The 20,353-nt window shown below is 38.7% G+C and overlaps 3 protein-coding genes across 3 annotated transcripts; 1 reads left to right on the forward strand and 2 right to left on the reverse strand.

Moving 5' to 3' along the window:
- Positions 1–1,136: 1,136 nt before the first annotated feature.
- LOC306984812 (vitelline membrane outer layer protein 1-like) lies at positions 1,137–4,314 on the reverse strand. Its single transcript, XM_079586524.1, has 6 exons — positions 4,011–4,314; positions 3,154–3,275; positions 2,881–2,994; positions 1,462–1,646; positions 1,348–1,392; positions 1,137–1,210 (listed from the first exon to the last, which is right to left on the reverse strand). Exons 1-4 carry the CDS (start codon positions 4,215–4,217, stop codon positions 1,463–1,465), a joined length of 627 nt encoding a protein of 208 aa, XP_079442650.1. The 5' UTR covers positions 4,218–4,314; the 3' UTR covers positions 1,137–1,210; positions 1,348–1,392; position 1,462.
- Positions 4,315–5,023: 709 nt separating this feature from the next.
- On the reverse strand, positions 5,024–19,405 carry LOC306984814 (vitelline membrane outer layer protein 1-like). Its single transcript, XM_079586526.1, has 6 exons — positions 19,280–19,405; positions 6,210–6,438; positions 5,895–6,007; positions 5,659–5,772; positions 5,257–5,438; positions 5,024–5,180 (listed from the first exon to the last, which is right to left on the reverse strand). The coding sequence occupies exons 2-5, from the start codon at positions 6,411–6,413 to the stop codon at positions 5,258–5,260; spliced, it is 612 nt and encodes a 203-aa protein (XP_079442652.1). The 5' UTR covers positions 6,414–6,438; positions 19,280–19,405; the 3' UTR covers positions 5,024–5,180; position 5,257.
- Positions 10,647–12,355, forward strand: LOC306984813 (vitelline membrane outer layer protein 1-like). The gene is made up of 5 exons (XM_079586525.1): positions 10,647–10,978; positions 11,181–11,293; positions 11,416–11,529; positions 11,781–11,962; positions 12,037–12,355. Exons 1-4 carry the CDS (start codon positions 10,775–10,777, stop codon positions 11,959–11,961), a joined length of 612 nt encoding a protein of 203 aa, XP_079442651.1. The 5' UTR covers positions 10,647–10,774; the 3' UTR covers position 11,962; positions 12,037–12,355.
- Positions 19,406–20,353: the final 948 nt, after the last annotated feature.

Consider the following 20,353-nt stretch of genomic DNA (forward strand, 5'->3'; position numbering starts at 1 on the left):
TTCACCCAAAAATGAAAATTCTTCAAACCAACATTCTTCAAAATATCTTCTTTTGTGTTCAACAGAAGAAAGAAACTCATACAGGTTTGAAACAACTTGAGGGTGAGTAAATTATGACAGAATTTAAATTTTTGGGTGAACTATCCCTTTAAAGCTATATTGAAAACGAGCATATTTTTTTTTCACAAAGCATTTATTCATTCTTTGATTAAGCAGTCATGACCAGATGGAGAAATGACATGAAGAACAAATGAACGAGAAGTAAATAAATATTCCAATGTTAATGATTTTAGTCAGGCATTATTTTTAGATTAAAATCCTTAAAAAAAGAAGAAGAAAAAAAGAACTAATATACAATAGTGTAGGATGATTATTTCTAGATATGGTACTACATACTCAATCAAGAATGCAACTTAACCAAATATTAAAGAATTAAAATGAGGTTTGAATCTGTGTTGCATCAAATAATTTTCAGAATTTGCATTGAGCCATTTTTGATAAATAAACACATATGTTGGGATATAATTATGCCTTTAGAAAGGCAAAGAGTTTAGGGTAACAGGGTTGACAATATTACACTTTAATTCAATGTAGTGTTCCTGTAGAGCAGTGGTGACCCACCTTTTCTAGCCCAAGATCCCTGACCTCGGCCTTTACGAAAGGCAATATCTACCTGTAGATTTTTCATGGCCGATTATGATTTTTTTTACAAGCAAATTGGCCAAGTCCTATACCAGCTGCCGTTTTTTTTTTTTTATTATTATTATTCTTCACCTGAACAATTATTTGTAGGCCTACTCTCACAAATGGTTCTAAATACATTTTGATTCAGTTTTGAGAGCATATGCGACCAAAATGGTCACAATTTCGAGCCTTGATTATGTGTTTTTTGCTAATTTTTCTGTTATTTTTGGGAGCTACCGGGAGTGATAAAGACAGTGATCGACGGGTTGGCGACCACTGCTGTAGAGTATGTTGGTCATTCCCAGGGAATGCATGAACGGAAAAGACAATTACTTTAAATGCATTATAAGTTGCTTTAGATGTAAACATCTGCCACACGCACTAATGTAGTGAACGATCTGATGTAAAGTGTTGTGCAAAACAATGTGAAACTACAAGGTTCTGTTTATAAAGTCTTTATTGCTGATATTTGACAACCGTTTTGACTGACAGCAGAAGTTCAGGAGCCTTCAGAAAAATCACTAACCTACAAGAAAGAATACAATAATTTAAACTCCAATAATAGGCGGGATGCAAATGTCCTGATCATCCGGTTATTCCTTACAAAACTGTTATATGATATGGTTCATATTAGTTTATCATAGTATGATGATCAATAATTACCATCCATTTGATCTTCTTGCTGTTCTTGTTGTCATCCTCGAACACCTGAAAGAATAATCAGATTTAGTTGATCTGCAGTCAGTATTAGTAAGTTTCTGATTGCGATCGCATCACCTTAATCACAGCAGAACATGAGCACGTCATTGAGAGCGGTGTCGTCTCCTTCGAATCCCTGTGGCTCTTCTATCCGTGTCTTGAGTCCGCAGATTCCTCTTCCCGTACAGGTTGGGCTCCAGTTTCCCCACTCGCCCCAGTCTGTGCCGTCACCTTGAGGCAAAGAACCTCCACTGCAGTTGAATCTGGAATAAATGTGACAGTATTATGTTAAAGACCCCATATGCTTTTTCGGATATGACCTTTCATGCAATGTGTAATAGAGCTGTTTGTGAATGTAAAAGGTCTGCAAAAACAATGGAGTTTTTGTCTCCCAATAGAAAGAAGCGATTCTGAACTGCTGGAAACGAGTCGTCAGTAATTCCTGCTGAACATACATTTGTAACTAATTTGCATAATGCCAGCCTCTGGTTTTGATTGGCTAAACAGCATCTCTTTGTCCCACCCACAAACACTGTCGTGTATCTGAGACTGGAAGAGTTTGGTTCGTGTTGTTCATGTCGAGAAGACGCTGTTTTCTGCTGACGAAGCAAATCCACTTTGATGAGATTGATACGGTAAAACCCACGCCATCGTTACTGTTCGTATCACCGTGATCAAGAGCTGAGAGTCAGATATGATAATGAGCTTTTGGTTTCTAACCAATCACAGCAGACTGGGCCGTCTGACCAATCAGAGCAGAGCGGCTCTCAGAGAGGTGGGGTTTAGAGAGACTGAATCTAAGGACGAAGCGTTTCAGACACAGTGAGAAAAGAGCTGATACTGCAGTGGATATTATGAGGAAATTAAAGTGTGTTTTGACCAACCTATTTTCAATGGAAAGAAGCTAAAGCCTACTCAAAAAGTTGCTAAATGTTGCGCCAACTGTTGGCAGTTTACATTTTTTCTTTCCTAATCCGTGCTCACATATTGTAATTTTAATATAATATATAGATGAATGTCCAATAAAGCTATTCTCATTTACATATCTTCTGTCAGACAGCGGAACGAGTGTGATATAGTGACTTGACTACATGTAAACTAGCAATCCAAAAAGTCACTAAAATTTGTCGCTAAAAATAAGTCGCTATAGGGGTATGAAAAGTCGCTAATCCTGTGACAAACTCGATAAATTGGCAACACATGTTTTTGACCTTGGATGCACTTTAACCGAGACTGTAGAACAAAAAACATTTACCTTTAAAATAGCATAATGGGGCACTTTAAACGTGACGTTTGACAATTTTTTGAAGGGATTTTTTTTTTTCCGGCAGAGAAGAAATGTATGAACTATTGATTTACTGTTTATAGAACTTGTGTAAAAGAGATATAACACTTAGTAGTCGTGTTGTTGCTTTGAATATCATTCATATACTTGATGAGGGAAAACTTGAGACCCTGAATGGCAAATTCAGAATGATTGTTCTGTTACACACTCGCCTGATGTTGTTTGCGGCCGTATCATCTTCAATTCCTTGGTTAGATTGGACTCTCAGCTGGAAAGCTGTCAAGAATCCCGAAGGACACCATTTGATATCTGTCCACTTACCCCACCTGAAGAAAACACACAATTTATGGCTTTTTTCAAGGTTTATTGAAGACGATGAAGATTAAATCAGTAATTATTTTCAAGAAAATTATGAATTCTTCATAAACCCAAAGTAAACATGATGTTACTAGTTTTACTTCATTGCATAGAGTCCGGCCCATTACCTTCCTACGTCAGACTGAACGGAGATTTCTTTATTTAAGTCTGATAAGTCTTTGGTCCGACTGACACAGTAAAGACGAATCCCGTTGAGTGCTGTGTTATCCCAAAAAACAGGTTCTTCCACCTAAAAAACAATAGAAAAAACAGCAACAACATTAAGACAATTCTCTATTTGATCATTTTCATGGCAGGTGGAGATTAACTAACACACACGCACACACAAAACCTGTAGTCCAATCACAGTATTTTTTTATAAAACAAATTATAGGGAATCCAAAACCCTCTCAATATATTTAAATAAGGAGCTATTGCCGATTTTAAAGGCCTTCACTCTATTTTAATCTGAAATATTGCATTTATTGGGAAAAAAAAGGGGAAAAAATACATTGACTTTAGTGGGAAACTCATAAAAAATGGATAAATATTGCATAGTATCATAAAATCCCCTACACATTCTAAATAATAAACAAAAAATATTATTGAACAAAAATAAATTACATTGATTTTCCTGAAAAAAAGTTAAATTTCAAAGCTTTGGTCATGTTTGACGGCGAATGAGCCAAGTTTTACCCCAAAATGAAGAGGCTCAGAGGGTTAAAGTCTACATTAAACTTTTGTTGACAGGACTTGCTTTTACACTTCAGGAATTGATTGAATCATGAAAAATTGTGATTAAGTTGATATTTTCTAACCCAGATACTTTTTCTTGTTTAACGCTCAAACTCACTTCAAGTCATTTTGCTTCTTCTCCAGTAAATGTATCTTGATTTAATCATGTTTAGATATTTGCACTAGAAAACAAGACAAAAATACTGAGTTAAAATTTAAACCCACTTTCATGAGTCAATGGTCAACTTACCATCAGACTAAACCCTGTGGCGTATGTTCCAGTTGGACAAAATTCCCTTTGACCCCACGACCCCCACTTCAATCCATTCGACACAGTCAGCAACGATACGAAAGTTCTTTCGATGCTCCGCTCAGGAGGATTTCCAGCGGCCTGAACGCTCACATGCAGCCCAATAATGGCTAGCAGTGAAAACACAATGGAAATGAAGGGATGCATTGCATTACCAAATAATGATTAAATTAATTCTGTTTTGGTTTCCAAACCAAAAACTTTCCAAGCCTTCTTTGGTTGGTCAGTAGAACATGCCTGCTTCTTTTTTGAGCCAATCAGAACATTACATTTATATGTATTTAAATTCAGCCAATCAGCAGCCAGGAACACTGAGTCCACGTCAATGCCTGTAAATAAACACACAAAAATGCAAACATCTGTTTATTTAACTGAGTGTCCTTGGAAAGTGTTTTACTCAGTAAAATGCCTATCAAATACTGGGTTGAGTTTGTAATTTTATTTCCTTGTTGTAAATATCAAAGCAGCAGGAAAAGGCTAAAATTGATAATTCTGTCATCATTTACTCACTCTCATGTCGTTCCAAACCTGTATGACTTTCTTTATTTCAAGAAGAATTTAAGTGTCATAAATGTATTTTCACACAACTTGACTTCTGAAGTCTTATGATAATTTGCATGAAGAAATTAAATTACATAAAAATCAGTGTTTATCCATATTGTTCCAGTCGGTGAAACTAAATGATTGTGCAAGTCATGTAAACACACTTTAGACAAACACTGATCAGGTCGAATTGCCAGTAAAAGCATGTGCCCTTTTAAAAAGTTTATTTACACTTTTTATCTTTCATGAGATTTTAGATACTGGGAAGCAGACATCACACATTTAAGCAAATATGATCCATGAAGCGTCTGTTTGTGTACTGAGTCACTTCAGGAGTCTTCAGAAGAATCACTAACCCTACAAGATATAATTAAATAATTTCAACTCCAATAATAGGCGGGATGCAAATGTAATGATCATCTGATTACTTTATTTTGTGATAATGACCGGCTGACTTTACAGATTTACATTACAAAACTGTTGTATGACATGGTTCATGTTAGTTTATCATCAATATTTGTCAATCCATTTGATCTTCTTGCTGTTCTTGTTGTCATCCTCGAACACCTGAAAGGAAAAACAGATTTAGTTGATCTGCAGTCAGTATTAGTAAGATCTGAGTGTTTGAGTGTGATCACATCACCTTAATCACAGCAGAACATGCGCACGTCATTGAGAGCGGTGTCGTCTCCTCTTCCCTGTGACGGTTCTATCAGGGTCTTGATGCCGCAGATTCCTTTTCCCATACAGGTTGGGCTCCAGTTTCCCCAGTTGCCCCAGTTTGTGCTGTCACCCTCCAGCACAAAACCTCCAGTGCAGGTAAACCTGGAAAAAGGTTCAATATTATGATAAAATACATAATTGTGCTGTCGGATTGAATGTCAGTCACATGATCACCTGCAGCAATCACAATCAGTGTGATAATAACTAAACTATTGAAGGGGGAAAACTGAGTCTTTAAATAGCCAAATAAACCATGGGTTAGAGATTGTAAGAGGTTTACACTGGGTAAAAGATGTTGTAACTTATAGCACCACACACTCACTTGATGTTGTTTGCGGCCGTATCGTCTCCATCTCCTTGGGAAGATTCGACTCTCAGCTGGAAAGATGTCAAGTATCCAGAAGAACACCATTTGATATCGGTCCACTCGCCCCAGCTGAAGAAAACACACAAAGAGGTTTCCTGATCAAATCAATTATTATTTTCAATAAAATCCTGAAATTACTTATATATCTTAAACACTTAATGCAAGAATTGTTAATAATTTGAGTCCATTACTTTCCAACGTTGGACTCAATTGAGTTGTAGTCACGTGAGCCTGGCCGATCGACACAGTAAAGACGAATCCCATTGAGCGCTGTATCATCACCACGGCCAACTGATCCTTCCACCTTAAAACATCAACATTGAGACAATCTTCCACTGGAAAGAGTTAACTCTAACCCAACCCATAGTAACATTTATCTTCATGCTCTTCAGTATTACACAGACACTTTAAAAATCTTAAGCAGGTCCAGTTCCCTGGAGAAACCTGACATTAAATGACAAACAGCAACTCCACAGTTTAGAAAATAGAGTCAGTGCCCAACTTACCCTCAGACTAAACCCTGCGGCGTACCTTCCACTCGGACACATGCTCATATATCCCCATGATCCCCACTTCATCCCGTTCGACACCGTCAGCTCAGATCTGTAAGGTCGGTCGACGCTCCTCTCAGAACGGCTTTCTGCGGGCCGACCGCTCACATGCCCAATAATGGCCAGCAGTGAAAATATCGTGGAAAAGAAGTGATGCATTACTACAGCACTGGCCTGATTGATAAAAAATAAATACTGATTGTTAGATTTTCAGGAAGACTATCAGCAGCCTGTCGGAGACTCGGTTGTATCTTCAGCAGGACTCTTCACTGAGAACACAAGCTGCCGGTAGCTGCAGTTATAAGGGGAATTTTACATGGTATCTTATAGGCATTCAATGGGCAGTCCTTAAAAGTGTTGACCTTACACACAGCCTTAGAGATGACCACTAAATTTAATCATCTAAAGACAACAGAGGCTATTACCCCCGACTGGAGATAATGGTCCCCCCCCCCCCCCCCCCCCCTATTGTATGAACATCACATGATGGTCACAAGAACTAAGATTATGTAATCACTCACAGAAGATCAAAGATGGACCAAACCCCTTCAATGGAAACTATATTGAGTCTAATCAGTAAATTGATTGCATCATGTTCACCTTGAGTGCCCAATACAGTGTAGTGCACCTTAGTTTTTCATGTAATGTAAGGATATAGGATCAGCAGATCTTAAACATATTCTTAAATTTTTTATATTCCTCAGCTATCAGTGATCAGGTGGAAACAGACGCCTCAGCCCTTGTGATGTGAGAATGATCAAGCAGACACAGAGACTGTAAAGTACCATAACATTTTCAAGTTTATTAAGGGAAAAGGCTCATTATTATACACACAAGATTAAGCAAAATCATCCAGCTCATTCTTTGATTGGTCAGTAGAACATGCCTACTTCTTTTTTGAGCCAATCAGAACATGACATTTTTATGTATTTAAATTCAGCCAATCATATTATATTATATTTTGTGATAATGACCAGCTGACTTTACAGATTTACATTACAAAACTGTTGTATGACATGGTTCATGTTAGTTTATCATAATATGATGATCAATAATTTCAATACATTTGATCTTCTTGCTGTTCTTGTTGTCATCCTCGAACACCTGAAAGAAACCAGATTTAGTTGATCTGCAGTCAGTATTAGTAAGATCTGAGTGTTTGATTGTGATCACATCACCTTAATCACAGCAGAACATGAGCACGTCATTGAGAGCGGTGTCGTCTCCTCTTCCCTGTGGAGGTTCTATCAGGGTCTTGATGCCGCAGATTCCTCTTCCCATACAGGTTGGGCTCCAGTGTCCCCAGTCTGTGCTGTCACCCTCCAGCACAAAACCTCCAGTGCAGGTATACCTGGAAAAAATTCAGATGTGACAATATTATGATAAATCTAAATTACGCCATATGCTCTCATTGACAAATGCGGAACAATTAGTTGATGCGTTTATGACCTCAAGGCTAGATTATTGTAATGCTCTACTGGGTGGTTGCCCTGCACGCTTAACAAACAAACTACAGCTAGTTCAAAAAACAGCAGCTCGAGTTCTTACCAGAACCAGGAAGTATGACCATATTAGCCCGGTTCTGTCAACACTGCATTGGCTGCCTATTAAACATTGTATAAATTTCAAAATATTGCTGATTACTTACAAAGCACTAAATGGTTTAGCTCCGCAGTACTTGAGCGAGCTCTTAACGCATTATAGTCCTTCACGTCTACTGCGATCTCAAAATTCAGGCTAGTACTAATATTAATAATACCTAGAATATCAACATCGACTGCTGGCGGTAGATCCTTTTCCTATTTAGCACCAAAACTTTGGAACAGTCTTTCTACCATTGTCCGGGAAGCAGACACACTCTGTCAGTTCAAATCTAGACTAAAAAGATATAGCCTCTCGGCCGACAAATTCTTTTGGCTTTCAGATTGTCGCCCACACACATAATACATTATAGACTTCTATAACTCAATGTTAGGCTGCATAGTTTAGATCAGCCGGAACCGGGAACACTTCCTGATGTACTTGTTACATCATTATAAGGATGGTGTCTACGCTAATATTAGTCTCTTTGTTTATCCCGAGGTTCACCGCAGTCCGCCGTATCCAGATCTGATGAAGGACCAGCGCCTGGACATGACGACAACGCGGTCCTGAAGTGTCCGCTAGTCTCTCCCCTGTGAAGGCCTCCTTCCCTTCCCTTTACCTCTGTACAGATAAAGCGTTGTCGGGATAATTCTGGTTCACGTGGCTACGCCGAAGCGATACAAATTCTGTATTATAAATTGTAATAATCCTGATCGGATCTGGAAAGGTCCAAGAGCTGGGGCTCGAACACCGTAGCACATGTTGGCGCACTTGCCCATGATGCTATCGTGTGATATATTTGACTAAAAACTATAGGCTTATTAATACCTTTGGCTTATTCCAAATACTACAAAGTGCATACTTTGTCTTCAATAACAAATGTACATTATTAGATAAATAAAACTTAGCTATACTTTGTTCAAAATACTCTTGTATACTATAATGTATTTTGAAAGTGTATGTTCAATGCATTGTTACAATGATAATTTCCAGCACCCAGTTAAATTATACCTAAAATATATTTTTAATGAAGTGCAAATAAATACACTTTTAAAAAATAATCTGAATTTTCACTTCAAGTATATATTTTTTAAATATACTTTTAGAAAATATACAACAGTAAAACATTTTTTTTTTTTTTATACAATTTAAAGTGTGTTAAAAGTTTAATTGTTAAAATAGGTAAAAGCGTGATGCTAATATACTTTTAATATATTTAAAGATAGTACAATTTTTGTTAGTATATTTACAAATATACTATTGAAAAACTGAATATATTTCAAATAAAAAAATATATACTTTTTTGCACTAGGGTTTTTCCTTAAAGGATAATTCCGGTATTTAACACCTTGAGTCTATATTGTAGTTTGTTTTGGATGAACAAGAGTGGTGGACAACATTTTTTTGACAATGGTTCCTCTCTCGAGTTTTTGACTATAAAAGAATTGGCCATGGACCCATTTAACATTGGAGTCAATGGCCATGTCCGAAAATGTCATTAAAACAACCTTTAACATTAGTTTTCAAAACTGTGCAACTCACCGAGTGATTAGTGGTGTTAGTTGATGTTCCAGAAACAAAAAGTGTTGCGAAATACAGTTTCTGTCGTGTTTTATTCGTCATTTTGTAAAATCCCATTGAATTCTGTTGAAGGACTGAGTGCTCGTTAATATAAATGCGCTAACGGAAACGGAAAGGGGGCTGTTTACATTTGGTCGATGTAGTCTTTTTGCTCGCTTCCGTTTCTCATAAGGCTAGCGAGCAGAGCAACTGTGCTCCGGGAGAGTAAGCCAAATAAACAAACAAAACCTTGAAAATATTGAAAGACGTGACCACTGACCAGTGCAATATGAAGTTGAACTCGACTGTGACCGTGAGTGTCCCGCGAGACATAAACATCAGTTATCGCCATCAAGTGGTCGGGAGTGTGCTAACGCTTCAGATTCAAATATTGAGCGGAAGTTACACGGTTGTGAAGTGTCTGAAAAAATAGTTCCACTATAGCAAAATAAACGGATTGGAATCATATATTGCGACGATATATTGTTTATAATCATCAACGAACACCACTAACCACTCGGTGAGTTTAACAGTTTTGTAAACGAACATTATTGGCTGCTTTAATGACATTTTCGGACATGCACATTGACTCCAATGTTAAATGGGTCCATGGCCAATTATTTTATAGTCAAAAACTCGAGAGAGGAACCATTGTCAAAAAAATATTGTCCACCACTCTTGTTCATCCAAAACAAACTACAATATAGACTCAAGGTGTTAAATACCAGAATTATCCTTTAATAAACTTGAAGATGTTATGGTACTTTACAGTCTCTGTGTCTGCTTGATCATTTTCACATCACAAGGGTTGAGGCGTCTGTTTCCACCTGATCACTGATAGCTGAGGAATATTACAAATTTAAGAATATGTTTAAGATCTGCTGATCCTATATCCTTACATTACATGAAAAACTAAGGTGCACTACACTGTATTGGGCAGTCCAGGTGAACATGATGCAATCAATTTACTGATTAGACTCAATATAGTTTCCATTGAAGGGGTTTGGTCCGTCTTTGATCTTCTGTGAGTGATTACATAATCTTAGTTCTTGTGACCATCATGTGATGTTCATACAATAGGGGGGGGGGGGGGGGGGACCATTATCTTCAGTCGGGGGTAATAGCCTCTGTTGTCTGTAGATGATTTAATTTAGTGGTCATCTCTAAGGCTGTGTGTAAGGTCAACACTTTTAAGGACTGCCCATTGAATGCCTATAAGATAAAATTCCCCTTATAACTGCAGCTACCGGCAGCTTGTGTTCTCAGTGAAGAGTCCTGCTGAAGATATAACCGAGTCTCCGACAGGCTGCTGATAGTCTTCCTGAAAATCTAACAATCAGTATTTATTTTTTATCAATCAGGCCAGTGCTGTAGCAATGCATCACTTCTTTTCCACGATATTTTCACTGCTAGCCATTATTGGGCATGTGAGCGGTCGGCCCGCAGAAAGTCGTTCTGAGAGGAGCGTCGACCGACCTTACAGATCTGAGCTGACGGTGTCGAACGGGATGAAGTGGGGATCATGGGGATATATGAGCATGTGTCCGAGTGGAAGGTACGCTGCAGGGTTTAGTCTGAGGGTAAGTTGGGCACTGACTCTATTTTCTAAACTGTGGAGTTGCTGTTTGTCATTTAATGTCAGGTTTCTCCAGGGAACTGGAGCTGCTTAAGATTTTTAAAGTGTCTGTGTAATACTGAAGAGCATGAAGATAAATGTTACTATGGGTTGGGTTAGAGTTAACTCTTTCCAGTGGAAGATTGTCTCAATGTTGATGTTTTAAGGTGGAAGGATCAGTTGGCCGTGGTGATGATACAGCGCTCAATGGGATTCGTCTTTACTGTGTCGATCGGCCAGGCTCACGTGACTACAACTCAATTGAGTCCAACGTTGGAAAGTAATGGACTGAGATTATTAACAATTCTTGCATTAAGTGTTTAAGATATATAAGTAATTTCAGGATTTTCTTGAAAATAATAATTGATTTGATCAGGAAACCTCTTTGTGTGTTTTCTTCAGCTGGGGCGAGTGGACCGATATCAAATGGTGTTCTTCTGGATACTTGACATCTTTCCAGCTGAGAGTCGAATCTTCCCAAGGAGATGGAGACGATACGGCCGCAAACAACATCAAGTGAGTGTGTGGTGCTATAAGTTACAACATCTCTTACCCAGTGTAAACCTCTTACACCATCTCTAACCCATGGTTTATTTGGCTATTTAAAGACTCAGTTTTCCCCCATCAATAGTTTAGTTATTATCACACTCGCAGTCGTGCTGCTGTTCGAGATTGTGATTGCTGCAGGTGATCATGTGACTAACATTCAATCCGACAGCACAATTATGTATTTTATCATAATATTGTCACATCTGAATTATTTCCAGGTTCACCTGCACTGGAGGTTTTGTGCTGGAGGGTGACAGCACAAACTGGGGCAACTGGGGAAACTGGAGCCCAACCTGTATGGGAAAAGGAATCTGCGGCATCAAGACCCTGATAGAACCGTCACAGGGAAGAGGAGACGACACCGCTCTCAATGACGTGCGCATGTTCTGCTGTGATTAAGGTGATGTGATCACAATCAAACACTCAGATCTTACTAATACTGACTGCAGATCAACTAAATCTGGTTTCTTTCAGGTGTTCGAGGATGACAACAAGAACAGCAAGAAGATCAAATGTATTGTAATTCTTGATCATCATATTATGATAAACTAACATGAACCATGTCATACAACAGTTTTGTAATGTAAATCTGTAAAGTCAGTCGGTCATTATCACAAAATATAATATAACATGATTGGCTGAATTTAAATACATATAAATGTAATGTTCTGATGGGCTCAAAAAAGAAGTGGGCATGTTCTACTGACCAATCAAAGAATGAGCTGGATGATTTTGCTTAATCTTGTGAATAATAATGAGCCTTTTTCCTTAATAAACTTGAAGATGTTATGGTACTTTACAGTCTCTGTGTCTGCTTGATCATTCTCACTGTAAACCCTAACGCTCAAAATAATTAATTGGTTTGAGTAGGACAAACTTAAAATAAACTAATTAGTTTAGTCGAAATAACTTTTATGAGTATTTAGCACTTTCTTTTTCTTTCAAGTTCACATAACTGATATATTTTAAGTAAACTGAACTGTGTCATTGTTTTTTTTTTAATGAAATTATTTATTTTAATTTAGACAAACTTAATTTTAACTAAAACGGATGGGATGTCTATTTCCCAGCATTCTCTGGCGATGGCACTCGAAAGGGAGAGTAAATGCTACAATTAATTGATGTAATATAATGTTTTTTTCTGCAAGATTAAAGTTAAGTGGGAGATTTAGTAGTGATTAATGTTTTGTTATGCTAATTTAGAGGAATTTCTGTTTCTGTTGGTTTTAGGATAGTTACCATCATGGTGACGAGTGGTGCATGAGCTTGATTTGAGAGCGAATAAAACCTTTATATTGCTGCACTCATACAAAAAGTGCTACTGTATAACATAATGATGTTAATATGTTAACAAATTAGTATGTAAGCAAACTAGCTTGTTGAAGCTAGCGAAGTTTATACTTATTAAAGTGTTCACATTGATATTACACAAAAGTTTAATGTGTGAATTAGTGTATTCAAACATTTCAAGTTAAACCATACTAATGCAATTCCACTAATGCCAACTTCATTTTTGAGTCTATTTAAAAGAGTGTTGTCCTGACTGGAAATCCTCACAGATATAATTTATTTCTAGAAAGGAACACAGTTGTGAGGATACGGTTTTTTCTAATATCTTTGACAGAAAAGGCAGATTCGAGATCGGCCTGTAATTGACTAATTCTGTATGATCAAGTTGTGTTTTTTTAACAAGCGGTTTAATCATAGCCAGCTTAAAGGTTTTTGGTACTGTAAGAAATCCTAGAGACAAAGATGAATTAATGATATAACCCTGCATCGTAACACATAGCATTATATTTAATACCCATAACATTACTATAGTAGAAGTTTTGGGGATAAACACATAAAATAGAAACCGGTTTATTCCACGATCTCAACACCTCAGTGTGGAGATGGGGGAAAAAACGGTAATCCCCGACGAGGAGGCTGAGATACAGAGTTTTCCTTATATTCTCACTCTCATAATGTTTGGCTGGCCAGAAAATATTTAACTTGGCAACAGCACTAAATAAAACCTCCTTTTATAAGCTCCTCTTTATTCAACAGAGTTATGAGCTGACTTTATTCATTGAAAACTCACAAACATCTGCCTTATTCATAATATATATATATATATATACATATATCCTTTATTTAATTTTTTCAAAATACTAACGATACCAATTCCTCGGAACTGGAAATCGCAGCATGAGTGCCTCATCCCGGGGAGAAGAAACCGCAGCGCGTGCTGGCACTGGATCAGCAGGCACTGGATCTAACACATGAAGGCAGAGATAGGCGGGGCCCGTCTCAAACCTCGCTGTTAGATCCATTTGCGATCCCTAAGATGCGCGTTGCCGCTGTGCCTCGGCAGCAGCGGGACTCGCTCCTCGGGGAGCACGCACCGAACCGTCCTCCTCGAAAAACGCCCGGCGGGAGCGAGGCGTCCAAACAGACAACCTCTCGCAATGCTCAGTCAGCCCCCTTGAGAACTGACTGGGCATGCTCTACTCCCAAACAAGCAAAGCTGATGCGTCCCCAGCCGAGATAAAACGAGGGTTGGGAACAACACAACGTTTGAATTCTTGTTTCTCTATATATATATAGATACTGAGACAGACAACAATAAATAGACAGGGACAGATACAGATAGCGCTTGCTGAAGGCAACAGAAGCTAGCGCAGTCTGATCTCAAGGGTGCTTTATAGCTTCCGGGTCGATGACGTCACCCGCCTGTGACGTCTCCTTTTTCCATTGGACTGATTATACACGTGCTTCACGACGCAATCACGCAGGGCGTTCCCAATGCGTCTCGATGCAGCTCGAGTTCCCTTGAAAGGGAACTGAGTCCTTAAATAGCCAAATAAAACCAGGATGTGTAAGAGATGGTGTAAGAAGTTTACACTGGGTAAGAGATGTTATAACTTATAGCACCACACACTCACTTGATGTTGTTTGCAGCCGTATCATCTCTAATTCCTTGGGAAGTTTCAACTCTCAGCCGGAAAGATTTCAAGACTCCAGAAGGACACCATTTGATATCTGTCCAATCACCCCAGCTGAAGGAAACACACAAAGAGGTTGCCTGATCAAATCAATCATTATTGTCCAGAAAATAGTAAATTTACTTATCTAGCTTAAACACTTAATGCAAGAATTTCTAATAATCAGAGTCCATTACTTTCCTTCGTCGGGACTCAATTGAGGTGTAGTCATGTGAGCCTGATGAATTTTTGGACAGATCGACACAGTGAAGACGATTCCCATTGAGCGCTGTATCATCACCATGGCCAACTGATCCTTCCACCTTAAAACAACAACATTGAGACAATCTTCCATTTGAAATACAGATTGGACAGATATCAAATGGTGTCCTTCTGGAGTCTTGAAATCTTTCCGGCTGAGAGCTGAATCTTCCCAAGGAATTGGAGATGATACGGCTGCAAACAACATCAAGTGAGTGCTGTCTGGACCTATTGATGTCTCGATGGGGGTGCCACAAGGTTCGATTCTCGGGCCAATACTATTCTCTGTGTATATCAATGCTGTTGCTCTTGCAAAGCTGCTTTCACTTATGCTGCTAAACATACGCAGGTAAAAATTACTGTTCTACCAATATTAGATTTTGGCGATGTCATTTATTGAACTGCCTCTACCTCTCTTCTGAAAAGGTTAGATGTGGTCTATAACAGTGCCATTCGTTTTGTCACCAATGCCCCTTTTAACACCCACCATTGCGACCTATATGCATTAGTGGGCCGGCCCTCTCTACATATTCGATGCCGGACCCACTCGTACTATTTTATATATAAATCAATTCTACGCAAAACCCCTCTGTATCTGAACTCTCTCCTCTCCATTGCCTTACCCGTTCGTAACCTGCGCTCTAGCAGGTACATCTCCCTAGTTATCCCAAAAGCAAATACTTCCTTGGGCCGTAGCTCCTTCCAGTTTGCAGCTGCATGCGACTGGAATGAGTTACAAAAGGCTCTGAAACTTGAGAACACCATCTCTCTCACTGCCTTTAAAGCACGACTATCAGAGCTTCTGCCTGTTCGTTGCACATGTTGACCTCCCTTCTTATAATTTCCTATATTTTCGCACTCAATTTACCTCTGCTCTAGTGCCTTCTGACCCTTTGAAGCACTCATCCACCCCCATATTAGCAATATAAGCTGTGTCCCAATGTGAAGGCTGCATCAATTGAAGGCCGCGGACTTCAAATTATGCAGCCTATGCGTCCTTTGATTGTAGCCTTCGTGGAATTTCCTAATTGCGCAACCAGGTGTTCCCGATTACAGCTCCAGGCGCCAAGCAACGGTGCGAGAGTACAGCCATCCTGATAATTCATTTGATATTTGAGTACACAGCTATGGACCCAGAATTGGCTATTGCCATTTTTATGTTTTATATTTCATTGGAGAACATGGTGAGGATGTTTCAGGTCTTGTACTTTCGGCTTAGACGAAGGTTCAAATGTTCATTTATAATTACTTTGATGCGATTTTATAGGCTAGTGTATTCTTTTTATTATGCACATAAATGGACCTTGGTACATACATTTACACAGGTTTTCAACGCTATTTGAATATAAAACCCAGTTGAATATAAAAAAGTCCAGTGCGAATGTTACTCCCGCTCGTCATCGGCAGCTGTCACTGAAGACAATCGTCCGTAAGCTACACCGGTCCGAGCGCTTCAGATGCGCCCTTTGAAATGGGACGGAGCTGTAGTTAGCAACAACTTGTTAATATTGTGACAATAGGCCTACATGTTGTTACTTTCATTGTCAAAATAACCAGTGGTGGTAAGTAAGGAACTACAAACTTCGTTCATGACAAGGAAGTTTTTTCCCTGCAGAATACACTTTTACTCTTGAGACCTTTAGGCCTACATTAGAGTAACGTTATGCAAGATCATTTTGCTTTACTAAGGTTTGAAATATATGACTAGTAGTTTTTCCCCAATGCGGTATTAGTGGTTATTAATAAAGCGTAATAAAGTATCTCAATATTTATTTCATGAGTCAGCCCTGCAAACCGGTTGGTAGAAAACTTAGTGGATAGTGGAAATATGCACTCAAACACTCAGAGACCATCAGATGAAGTCCCACCAGCAGGAGGCCTTACCAGGGTCTCTCTTGTGGAGCCCGTCCCGGTCCAGCAGCACACCAGGGTCTCCCACTCAGCTCAATACAAGTCTACATCATTCTTTCTTATTTTATGTACTGTAAATTTAAATGTGTATGTTGATTTTGAGATTTTTTAACGTATGTTGTAAATAGTTGGGGGGAAAAAAGGTATAGAATCATTTGTTTCATGTAAAAATTATGACTGTCATTACAAAAATAAACTATGTCCAGAGCAATGAATTTTCTTTTATTTACACATTTAAAGTTGCATAAAAATAAATAAATAAACAGATTTTTTTCCCTTTTAAAAAATATAAGTTAAAAAAAGTTAAACAAATATATATAATATTCTCAATCATTCTTTCAAGAAGAGAAAACTCTCTCTTTTGCCTGTCCATCCTCTCCTGTGCTCTCCTCGCCTCTGCAGTCCCATGTCTTCTCTAATCAAGTCAAAAACTCGTCCTCTCGGTCTCTTCTTCGTGGTGCTGCCGGTGCTGATGCTGGTCCTCGTGCTGGTGCCTCTGGCTCCTCCTCGCCGTGGGCACCCACTGCTGAACTTGACCCTGGTTTGTCCTCAGGGATTAAGGCAATGAGGACAGGGAGTGCCTCTGTCCCAACACCTCATCCATGAGGACAAACCAGGGCCAAGTTTCAGCAGTGGGTTTCCCACTCACACCCTCACCTGTCCCAGGACACTTGCAATCCTAAGGCAGAGCAAATTAACCATGGCTTGTTAACAACAACAGCACAATACATTTCAGCTAAGATGTGTGTATTAACTTTCTTACTTGTTTTTTTTTTTTTTTTTTTTTTTGCCTGTATGAGAGTTAATTACCTTCCCCAGCAGACCCATTTTCTCCAGAATTGCTATAAAAAAGCAGAAAAGGGTACATGAAAAATTAAAACCTTAAATTATAGTTAAAGGTTTTATCCTTATAGTTAAAACCTTTGTAGACGTAGCTTGCATGACACCACTACAAAAACACATAAAAGTAAAACCCCATTGCCTTGTCTACTGCTTTTCTTATTGTTGTGGGCTTTATAGGGTGAGTGATATTTCTTATAATACACAAGTGAGACAGACTAGTGCAAATATTACAATAAACATTTATTTAATTTATTTATTTAATTGCAATTTAATAAATTGAGCTGTCTGCTCCTTGCTCCCTGAAACAATTATTAAACTAAATATTAGGACAAGTTGTATACCACCTTACAAATGAAGCCACGCAATGGTGATGAATGAGTTAAGATGAAGTTTGTAAGAAAGAAAAACTTGTGGCTTTTAACTCACTAGCTATTTGAGTAAATGAAAACATAATACTTACATTTAAATGTGAATTTGCCGTCCACCACCGAACTCTCGGCCGTCATTTTTTATAATAATAATGCTGTCGTCACCGGCGCGCGATGGCTTATGGGATAGAATCAGGCCGCAAGGATCCGTTTATGCATCCTTTCTTTCACGGGGAAATGAAGGGTGCATTTGGCGTCGCTTTTGAATCAGGGTAGCCTTCGTCGCGCCGCGATGACTCAACCGGCCTTCGAATACGGCCTTTGGATGATGCCGAATTGAATTGGGACAGCCTTCATCGCGCCGCGGTGACGCAATCGGCCTTAAAATGCGACCTCCAGGTGTGCAGCCTTTGAATTGGGACATCCTTCGTCGCGCCGCTGTGACGTTTCGTCGTGCCGCTGTGACGCAATCGGCCTTCAAATACGGCCAATCGGCCTTCAAATACGGACTTCGGAGGCTGTAGCCTTCACATTGGGACACAGCTATAGAGTAAGTGCCCAACTTACCTTCAGACTAAACCCTGCGGCGTATCTTGCACTTGGACACATGCTCTTAAACGCCCATGTTCCCCACTTCATCCCATTCGACACCGTCAGCTCAGATCTGTTAAGTCGGTTGACGCTCCGCTCAGAACGTCTTTCTGCAGACCGACCGCTCACATGCCCAATAATGGCAAGCAGTGAAAATATGGAAAGGAAGTTGTAAAAGTCGGCTATTCGGCCCAACTTCCGGTTTCCAAATAGCCGGTAAAGGACGCGCGTGTTCAAGTCTTTCCAGCGTCTCAAAGGAATTTTGGTTAAATAAGACACATGTTCTCATATGCAATTATCTTGTTTTAATCTGACTCCATGAATTAAAAAAGGTTCAATGTGCAATAAGGTTATGTTTACACTTAAAATAGTTACAACATGATGTAATGATAATTTAAACCATTTGTACCCAGCATAAATGTAAAATGTTACCTGAGAGAGAGAGAGAGAGAGAGAGAGGGGGAGAGAAAGAGAGAGAAAAAGAGAGACAAAGGCAGAGCCTCTGTCTCAGTTCAGCATCCAAAGCAAAGAGACCAGAAGAACATTTGCAATCAAGTTTTGTCATCTCCTCTGACCATGTGACTAACACCTAGGTGTGAGATATTCAAACTGATCAATCAGACCATCACCATTTCCCCCATTGTCCAAAAGCTTTGGCCTTAGCACTGCTGTACTGGAAATGTCTGAGAGAAAAGCAAGTGTCTTTGTTGCGTTGAAATAATCTTGGATTATTTCCAACCTTACAAAGTGATGCATTGCTACAGTACTGGCCTGATTGATAAAATATTCGAATTGTTAGATTAATTTTCAGGTAGACTATCTGCAGCCTCAGCTATCAGTGATCAGGTGGAAACAGACGCCTCAACCCTTGTGATGTGAGAATGATCCAGCAGACACAGAGACTGTAAAGTACCATACCATTCTCAAGTTTATTACGGAAGAAGCCTTATATTTATACACAAGATTAAGCAGAATCATCCTCGACGTCCATTCCATCTAATCATAGTCCTCAAAGATCAATCCCTGCCATATTTGGCATATTAAGAAATATAATACCAAGGAAGAGAGCTCAGATGTTTAAATGTGTGTCTTGAGATCACGTTTGGGTGCGAGTGTATAAGTGTGTTCAACCCTAGTTCTTGTTTTGTCTGTGTCCATGATGTGGAGATAACAACGTAAAGAAGTTACACAAGGGCAGTCTTACACAAGAATAGTCAAAAGTGGAGCCTAAGAAATAAGAACATAACAGCAATGGCCACTTTAAATTCATTCTGTCAGAGTCCTTGAAAATTTCTTGGTAAAATGTCTATAAAATATACTTTTAACTGTCAGTGTCCTTGAAAAAAAAATTTCTTGGTAAAATGTCTATAAAATATTTTGTCTTATAATATCTTGCAAGAGATGAGAACTCAAGAGTGAGAACCAACAGTGTGTTTCTTTGCAAATATAACAAAGTTTGTTAGACAACATTTAAAAGTAGTAATCAGAAATGGCAAAGAAAATAAAAAAAGTAACTACTACAGACAACAGGGTTTCCCAATCATATCCAATGGCAATTGCTTTGCAAATAAATCAAACAAAATGTGTTATGGAAATTTTACATTTAGAGGTGTTCTTTTACTTTTATATGGGTACAACTTTTATTAACGTTGAAGATGTATTGTTTACTCATAACCATTTAAAGGAATATAATCATATAAGCAAAAGCACATTATTAAATATATAAAACTAAGCTTTTTAGAAATGTATAAGTTAGGACAAACTTGCAGGAACGAAATGTTCTCTGAGTCATGTGAAATGTGACAATATGTGTGTGGGCAGTTTCGATCAGCACATGAGATCTGCAGCTAAAAA

Source organism: Phoxinus phoxinus (genome assembly GCF_949152265.1).
Source record: "Phoxinus phoxinus genome assembly, chromosome: 17".
NCBI classification, from domain to species: domain Eukaryota; kingdom Metazoa; phylum Chordata; class Actinopteri; order Cypriniformes; family Leuciscidae; genus Phoxinus; species Phoxinus phoxinus.